Genomic DNA, 9,227 nt, shown 5'->3' with positions numbered 1-9,227 from the left:
CCATCAACCCTGCTCAATGGTCAGCTTTCCTGGCGGGGCCAACCATGAGGACAGTGGAAGGGTTAAAGAATTACCTTGAAAAAAGTTCAGGAAGTCTAAAGAACCAGTCGTCAAGTCCACTTTCATTGTAACAGAACAGTCCGGCTGCTTAAATGCAAAATAAGGGCTGGTTTATGTATGCCCCACCTTTTATTTGTTTATTGTAACGCCCAGCAATGGTCATCACAAATAAAATCATCGATTTGCCTACGCTACATTATTCACCAGTGTTTTGTTATTTTTATCACTGGAAGATGTTTGGGTGGTAGCTAGCCTAGTGAACCTGACCAAATTCTTTCTTTGCAAAATTTGGTCTGTGAACGCTCCACTGGAACTTCCGCAGACCCTAGCAGCATGCTGGCTGGCCAATCACAGCTCTCTATAGGGGTTAGAAACACGTAGAGCGCTGTGACTGTTCCACAATGGTGTGGCAGTGACAGCGCTTTTTCTGCTTTGTGGACCAATCACAGCGCTTTGTCCGCCTATCAGGCCCCTCTACTCGTCTGGTGGGCGGGATGGTGCAACAGAGTGGAACAAGATGGCGACATCTCGTTTGTAACAGCTTTTACATCCACTTTGGACTATTGTGACTTGGGCTTTATTAGAACCAGGAGCAGATGGATGTATTTAAGTCCTTTATTTAGAAAAAAAAAGTATTTTCTTTCTTCTTCAACAGCAGACTGCCTCGTTTACCGACATCCATTGCGGTGAGTACGTCACATTTGTCATTGTCTGGTAGCATAAGATTGTTTGAAAGACAATGGTAGAACCCGCCCCACGACGGAGAGCCGTCAAGGGAGCTTTCCCAGACCAAATAATATATTTATTCATGTTTATGTTTATTCATTTAACAGACGCTTTTATCCAAAGCGACTTACAATTCATGACCCATAGGGCATGTTGTGATCTGTGGGGGAAACCGGAATACCCGTAGGAAACCCACGCATGCATGGGGAGAACACGCAACTCCACGCAGAAAGGCCGCAGCCGAGTTTCGAACCTGCAACCTTTGTGCTGCGAGGCAACAGTGCTAACAACTGCGCCACCATGCAGCGCTATTTATTTAGTGTGGCTTGCCAGGTTAGCTGTTTTCAATAGACAAACACAGCCCATCGCTCTCCCGGTGGCTGCTGGATGTAGGCACCAGCTCCCTGTGAGCCCCCCCCCAGGATGAAACGCTCTGATGCACATCTACATTTGGAGTCAGACAGATTCAATATGGCGGCTACTGCTAATTAAACACAGCCTGTCACAAATATGATCATAACTCAGTCAGTTCTATGGATATTGCGCTAAAACTAATACTGAGTCATCCTCACTATAGTATGATATATTAGCTTAAAACATGGGTGTTATGCTTTCAAGTCAACCCTGTAAGCCATCATTTACCGTTCACATTCTTTGTTTAAAACTTTCACATGAAAAGTGGAGGGAGCTATTAATTATGCATTTTTTTATTACTCCTGCCTAAGTAAGTGTAACCCAGAAGCTAGAACCTTAATGAGGTATTAACTAATTGGCTTACTAATATGATCCATCCTCAATTTAGATAAAATATAAAATATAAATTAAGGAAATTAACAATACTAATTAATAGATATCTAATTAACTAATAGATAATTTCATAATGAATTATTGGAAGGGTGAATAACTAAAATTAAAGCTGCAAGCAGCGTCGTTCGGCCCTCGCAGCTCCGCGCCGCTCCGGCCTGGCCGGCAGCCCGGGGCACCAGGGCATGTCTGGCAGAACAGAAACGTCAATCATCCCGTCACCGGAAACAGCAAATGGCCTCCTAGTCCGCACCTCACCCTGACTAAGCATCCCCTCTGAGCTCACCATTAAATTGAATTGTAAGGTTACGGCATACGCAAGAATTCGCCATGGCATCAAAGCCCCTCCCTTTCTGGAAAGCTATCAGATTTGAATGGCCATTACAGCATCATGAAGACAGTGCATGACCTAGGTGTCATGTTGACTAAATTAGAGGGGACAAATATGGGCATTTCAGCATAAAATAATAACTTCCTTTAGTCAGGGGGCGGGGCTTAGATGATGTCAGCTGTCCACATTGTCATTGTTTACAGATATGGTCAATGATCACACAGACAAAGTTCGAAAAAGATCTGATCATGCACATGGGAGTTATTAAGTCAAGTAATGGCGAAAGGTCAAAGTTTGAGGCTTAGCCACGCCCACACCTTTCAACTTTTGAAAAATCCGACGGTTGAATTTTTTCCCCTATGCCTTAAGAGTATATAGCAGAAGTTTGAAGGCGATTGGTGAAAAGGGCGACGGAGCATCACTCTCCAAACAACGTGTGCGAAAACCACTAAATCGCGTACTTGGACCAAAATGGCCGACTTCCTGTGCAATTTTGTGCTTGGCTCCAAGAGACTTTTTTGTAGGTCCTGGGACACCACATTAGTGTACCAAATTTCGTAATCCTCAGTGAAAGCATGGCTTGGGGCTATTAGTTTAAATGGTCCTAGGGGGCGCTATTTCAGAAATTAGCCCACGCCCACATATTTCAGCTGTCTATGTCTCTTTGGGGTCAGACTAGGATCACTCACCAGAAGTTTCGTAACGATATCACGATAAATGAAGAAATGAGAGGCAAACGTATTTCCATGGCGTGATGGCGATTTTCGCCATGCTCCCAAAGCCCCGCCTTTTTTTGAAACCTTCCAGTACTGGATACCAAGTGACCTCAAGTTGTCTACTGCTATTTGCCAGAGACTCCTGCTGATTGGGTAAAAGGAGTCCAGTAGGGAGCTGTGAAAAAAAGAGTGGCGCGGCGACAGGTCAAAGTTTGAGGCTTAGCCACGCCCACACCTTTCAACTTTTGAAAAATCCGACGGTTGAATTTTTTCCCCTATGCCTTAAGAGTATATAGCAGAAGTTTGAAGGCGATTGGTGAAAAGGGCGACGGAGCATCACTCTCCAAACAACGTGTGCGAAAACCACTAAATCGCGTACTTGGACCAAAATGGCCGACTTCCTGTGCAATTTTGTGCTTGGCTCCAAGAGACTTTTTTGTAGGCCCTGGGACACCACATTAGTGTACCAAATTTCGTAATCCTCAGTCAAAGCATGGCTTGGGGCTATTAGTTTAAATGGTCCTAGGGGGCGCTATTTCAGAAATTAGCCCACGCCCACATATTTCAGCTGTCTATGTCTCTTTGGGGTCAGACTAGGATCACTCACCAGAAGTTTCGTAATGATATCACGATAAATGAAGAAATGAGAGGCAAACGTATTTCCATGGCGTGATGGCGATTTTCGCCATGCTCCCAAAGCCCTGCCTTTTTTTGAAACCTTCCAGTACTGGAGACCAAGTGACCTCAAGTTGTCTACTGCTATTTGCCAGAGACTCCTGCTGATTGGGTAAAAGGAGTCCAGTAGGGAGCTGTGAAAAAAAGAGTGGCGCGGCGACAGGTCAAAGTTTGAGGCTTAGCCACGCCCACACCTTTCAACTTTTGAAAAATCCGACGGTTGAATTTTTTCCTCTATGTCTTAAGAGCAGATGGCAGAAGTTTGAAGGAGATTGGTGAAAATGGCGACGGAGCATCACTCTCCAAACAACGTGTGCGAAAACCATTAAATTGCGTACTTGGACCAAAATGGCCGACTTCCTGTGCAACTTTGCACTTGGCTCCAAGAGACTTTTTTGTAGGTCCTGAGACACCACATTAGTGTACCAAATTTCGTACTCCTCAGTCAAAGCATGGCTTGGGGCTGACAGTTTTAATGGTCCTAGGGGGCGCTATTTCAGAAAATAGGCCACGCCCACCGGATGTTCACATCAGATCTTTTGAGGGGGCGGACTAGGATCACTCACAACAAGTTTCGTGACGATATCTTTAGAAATGACGAAATGGAAGGCAAACGTAAGGCCATGGCGGTACGCCTGACTTCGCCGCGCCGCCACAGCCCCACCTTCTGCCGAAAACTCCCATAAAGTGACGCCAAGCAACCTCCACTTGTCTTGAGTTAACAGCTACAAGTTTGTGGTGATTAAGTGAAATGGGGCAATTTGGGACCTTTCACAGTAAAACTTGACCTTTTTGGTCCTGAGGGGGCGGGGCTTGTGTGATGTCATCATCCGACCATTCAATTTACTTTGTGGCTGGATGACGAATGACCACAGAAAGTTTGGTAATTCTATTCCTTTCAGTTATGAAGTTATAGCAATTTAAAATTTTTTGGCGAGTAGTCAAACTTCGAGGCCTGGCCCCGCCCCTTCAACATGTACGAAAAGTCAGAATCTTTGTCTCATTTTGTTCGCCCATCCCTTCTGAGCAATTTTACACAATTTTTGAGACGATCGTGCAAAAAATGATCGAGCAATCCAATCAGAAACGGACCCTAAAAAGGGCCAAAACGGCAAAAAATCGCCATTTCAACCCAAAATGGCCGACTTCCTGTTTGATATTGACCATGCATGCAAGAGACTTTTCTGTGCGGACTGTTTAGTACTATAAATGTACCAAATTTCATAACTGTACGATAAACTAAGCTTTATGGAGAGGGTTTTTTTTCACTTTGTAGGGGGCGCTGTTCAGCCATTTTCTTTGCGATTTTTTTGTGACCTTTAAAATATCAAATTTTTCACCAGGCCTGACAAGTTTGCAAAATATTGTGAGTTTTGGGGTATGTTAAGGTCCCCAAAAAGCTGTTCAAAGGGGGCACGGAATAACAAAAAATAATCAGAGCAAAAACAAGAGGCCTTCGCAGCGCTTTCGCTGCTCGGGCCTAATAACGAGTTTAATATTAAACATCGGTTAAAACAAGAATCTTGAACATCCCTAACAGAAACAGAAGAGGAAAGCTGTATACTATTGGTCCAGGTGGGAATCTGAAATTTCATTGGCTGAGAGAAATAAGTCCCGCCTCCGCGAAATAAAACCGTGCGACGCAGCTGAGCGAGAGGAGAGACAAACGGCTGTGCAGCACGCAGATACAGAAAGCAAAGACTGAGCGGTTAGAGAGAGAGAGAGAGAGAAAAAAACAACGGTCGAGGCCGTGAAGAACCCTGATTTGGGTGCCGCATAGATAGAGGGAGAGGCGGACTTGACTCCTTCTAATAAGAGCTAGGAACTTGGAACCAACGCGGTGAGTAAAGAAAAAAGAAGAGAAAAAGCTAACGATGCAACTTAAAAAAAAAAGGAAACTTAAATAGCTTATCAAATTAATTCCATTCTTATAGATTTGTGTGGAGACGACAGAGTGAACCAATCCTCTGTAGGAGGGAACCGTTGGAGCGCGTTGGTGAGTGAATGAGATTAAATTCAGTAAATTATTAAATTCAAAAAGCTAATTACAGCAACCGAGGTGACAGCAGTGGGCTGCTAGACGTTAGATCCCAGGAGTTAACATCTCAAACTACCAGTTAACGGTGGTAGGGCATATAGGAGTTAACGGCTCAAACCGCCAGTTAACGGCGGTAGGGCATATGGGATTCCCAGGAGTTAACGGCTCAAACCGCCAGTTAATGGTGGTACGGCCTAGATGTACAAGGTCCTCAGGGGCGTTATAGCTAACGCCATAGAATTAGCAATGCGTCCCTTAACCAAACATTTAATAATAAAAAAAATAGATAAATAAAAATAAATAAAAGCTAACTGATTAGGGAGGAATTATTTTACAAAGGTGGACCAAAGGACCAGAATTTATATTTTGTTGAATTTTGTTATAGAACATTTTATTTATTTATTTATTTATTTATTTATTTATTTATTTATTTATTTATTTATTTATTTATTTATTTATTGTGTTACAGATATACAAGGTGTCACAATGCTGTATAGAAACACAACTAAATGTATCCTTGTTGTCATGAATGTATTTCTTGTTGAATAGTGTAGAGTAATAGAATCTAACTGAGCCTATTGAGCTGAACAATTGTTGTCATATGTAATTATATTTCCAGAGCTACTGAGAATTATTTTAATAGACAATCAAATTGATGTTATGTTAGTTGAACTGTGAACCCAAACATGATTGGCTATGCCAATAGAGTGAAGCATTTGTTTAAGTCTGTAAGACTTTATGCTGTGATGTGACGAGAAGGGTCGATGCCAACTCGCTAACAGTCCTGTTGTTTACAGGCTGGGTTTTTTTTTTTCCTTGGGTTTGATCCCGACTCCTATGATCACTCACTTGGAACGAGAACTGGATTTCTTCCTGACGAGGGAGATGGCGAGCCTTAACCACTGAACGAACCAGGACATCTCAAGTAACTGAAGAGCAGACTGCTCTCTTCTGTGAACAATCTCAACGGTGCGGTAGGAAAAAATCGCACCACCGGACTCTGACTTTCACCCCAAGCGTGGGGATTTGACTTGACGCCGGCTGACTTGTGACTCATATGATCAAATCTCATACCGAGCATTTTACTATTGTCGATTGTTTTCATCTGTTTTTATGTGTTATCTTTATGTGTTATATTTCCCATTATTATTAAAATTTAGTATATAAACCGTTTCATGCTATACCCGTGACTCCAGTCATTCTTAAACAACCTCCAATTCTCCCCGAACCTAATTATTGGCCCATTTGTTTATTTTTTCTTTTAATTATCTTATTGTATCCTGTAATCCGGTTACATAAAACTTGGCGAGCCAGCCAGGAGAATTGTAGAGTTGTTACCTTAGCTAACCATTGACTGACATCATAAGAGTGCCTGGAGGTCACAGTGGTTTGCCATTTTGGCATTATTGGTACTTTTGAGTGTTTTAAAATGGAAGTTGTGAAAACAGAAAAGGTCAAAGTTTCAAATGCTGTTTTAATCAGTGGGTTAACTGATACAGACCTTGATAACGAAGTCTTTGGGTTTATGGAAGGATTCGGACCAGTTAACAGGCGCATTAAGTTACCAAACTGTGATCAGATTATTGTGGAGTTTCAACATGAAGCCACTGTTAAGGAATTAAAGAAACAATGTTTACCCTATGACAAACCTTGTACTAGGAACCCAGATGTTTTCTTCCATATTCAAGACCTAGCCAGCGCGTACAGTCTAGAAACTAGCACATCTGCCACTGATGCCTATCTGTCAGAGCTCAGGGACATAGCTGCGCGTAGCAATCAATCATTTAAAGACCTTCTAATGGAGGAACTGGCAAAAATTGGGGAATCTATAGGAAGGGATACCCATGCATCTGAACCAGTCACTGAACCAGAGCCAATGCTCCATAGTGACCAAGTTACATATTCCCTGCCTTTAACACCAGAAGTTAACTATATGAACAACTCAAAGGACAATTGTCCACCTACAGAGACTGGAAAACAAAACCCTTGCATTCCACCAAATCTTTTAAACACACCTGAGGTTCAGCGAGTTATTGTGGAACACATTGTTAAAAGCAGTGAGGTTATCCCTCCGCCTACTTCACAATACAGACTAAAACCGTTCTCAGGGCGAGTTCCACACCCTTCTTTTGAAACTGACTATGATACTTGGCGTAGTAGTGTAGTGTTATGCATAAATGATCCTTCACTCACCAAGTCCCAAATTGTACGAAGAATCGTGGAGAGTCTGTCAGCCCCAGCAGCGAGCATCGTTAAAGCTCTTAGTCCAAAATCCGACCCGGAAACGTACCTTGAACATCTCGATTCAGCTTACGCAGCTGTCGAAGACGGCGACGAGCTCTTTGCTCGCTTCTTAAACACAAACCAGGACAGTGGTGAAAAACCTTCCGATTACTTTCAGAGGTTATACACCTTGTTAAACCTAGTTATTCAGAGGAATGGAATTTCCTCCAGTGACGCCGACCAGCAGCTGCTCAAGCAGTTTTGCAGAGGCTGTTGGGACAGCTCGCTGATTTCAAACCTGCAACTCGAACAAAAGAAAGACAACCCGCCTCATTTTACAGCACTTCTCCTCAAACTGCGCACTGAAGAAGACAAACAGGCTACTAAAGCAGCACGCATGAAACAACACTTAGGGGCACAACGAACTAGAGTGTATTCAAATGTGCAAACAACATGCTCTCAGAGTAAAAACACTTGTGAACTGGAAATAGATGATAACTGTGATGACTTACGCAAACAAATCGCTGAGCTCAGGAGCCAAATTGCACAGCTTAAGGTTAACAACACAGATAAAAAGGCAAAGAAAACTCAAAAAGAGTCAAAACCCCGTGTGGGGACTAAAATTCCAGATGAGCCCAAACAGATTCAGCAGATAACAGCAGTGGTGCCCAGACCAAAGCCTGGATACTGTTTTAAGTGCGGAGAAGATGGGCACATAGCTTCTAGCTGTAGCAACGAGCCAAATCCAGCACTAGTTGCAACTAAAAGACTTGCTCTTAGACAGAAGCAGCGCGAGTGGGAGATGTCAAAGCCAATTGCTCAGTCTCCTCCTTTAAACCGGTAGAAGCTCCTATCGTGGGACAGATAGGTGCTAAAGTAGAACCAAGTCCCTCTAAGGAAAGGACAGAGAGACTTTTTTGCAAGCCAGTTCATGCTCATTCAGTGCCAAAACTTCCCAAAAGATTAGTGGGTGGGCGATGCACAGCTACAGTCTCAGTTAACAGTGTTGAATGTAATTGTTTACTGGATTCAGGGTCCCAGGTAACCACCATTGCCAATTCTTTTTACCAAGAACACTTACCTGACCTCTCAATTAAACCCATCAGTAATCTGTTAGAAGTCGAGGGCGCAAACGGTCAAGCAGTTCCTTATTTAGGATACATAGAGATAAGTGTCACATTTCCAAAAGAGCTCGATCAGTCTGGACTTGAGTTACCTACCCTTGCGTTAGTGGTTCCGGATATAAGCTCAAACTCTGATACACCACTACTCATTGGCACAAACACACTCGATCCTTTGTATGAGCAATTGTCTGCCAATAACTTACCTGATTCCAAGGCACTCTCTTATGGGTACCAACACGTGCTAAAAGCCTTAGCAGTCAGAAAAAAACAAAGCAAAGATGGACGAGTTGGTGTGGTGAAGCTTCGAGGGAGAACCCAAGAAGTTCTCCCTGCAAATAAAAAACTGTTACTAGAAGGGTTTATGCAACCCAGCCAAAACAAGCATGAGCCTTATGCACTCATTGAACAACCCACCAATGGTTCTCTACCAGGGGGTATAATTGTAGACTGTTGCCTCATTTCCTTACCTTCACATGGTCCATACAAAGTACCTGTTGTACTAAGAAACGAAACTAACCATGACATCACAT

The 9,227-nt window shown here is 43.1% G+C and overlaps 1 protein-coding gene across 1 annotated transcript; it reads left to right on the top strand.

Annotated features, from left to right (window-relative positions):
- Window positions 1-1,183: 1,183 nt before the first annotated feature.
- Window positions 1,184-8,417, top strand: LOC139062176 (zinc finger CCHC domain-containing protein 12-like). The gene is made up of 2 exons (XM_070542738.1): window positions 1,184-5,152; window positions 5,247-8,417. Exon 2 carries the CDS (start codon window positions 6,780-6,782, stop codon window positions 8,415-8,417), a length of 1,638 nt encoding a protein of 545 aa, XP_070398839.1. The 5' UTR covers window positions 1,184-5,152; window positions 5,247-6,779.
- The last annotated feature ends 810 nt before the right edge of the window (window positions 8,418-9,227 follow it).

Source organism: Nothobranchius furzeri, chromosome 12 (genome assembly GCF_043380555.1).
Source record: "Nothobranchius furzeri strain GRZ-AD chromosome 12, NfurGRZ-RIMD1, whole genome shotgun sequence".
Taxonomy (NCBI): domain Eukaryota; kingdom Metazoa; phylum Chordata; class Actinopteri; order Cyprinodontiformes; family Nothobranchiidae; genus Nothobranchius; species Nothobranchius furzeri.
This window is presented reverse-complemented; position numbering and strand designations above follow the sequence as displayed.

Excerpts from the sequence above, each read along its gene's own strand:
- LOC139062176 (XM_070542738.1), top strand. The coding sequence starts at position 6,780 with ATGGAAGTTGTGAAAACAGAAAAGGTCAAAGTTTCAAATGCTGTTTTA.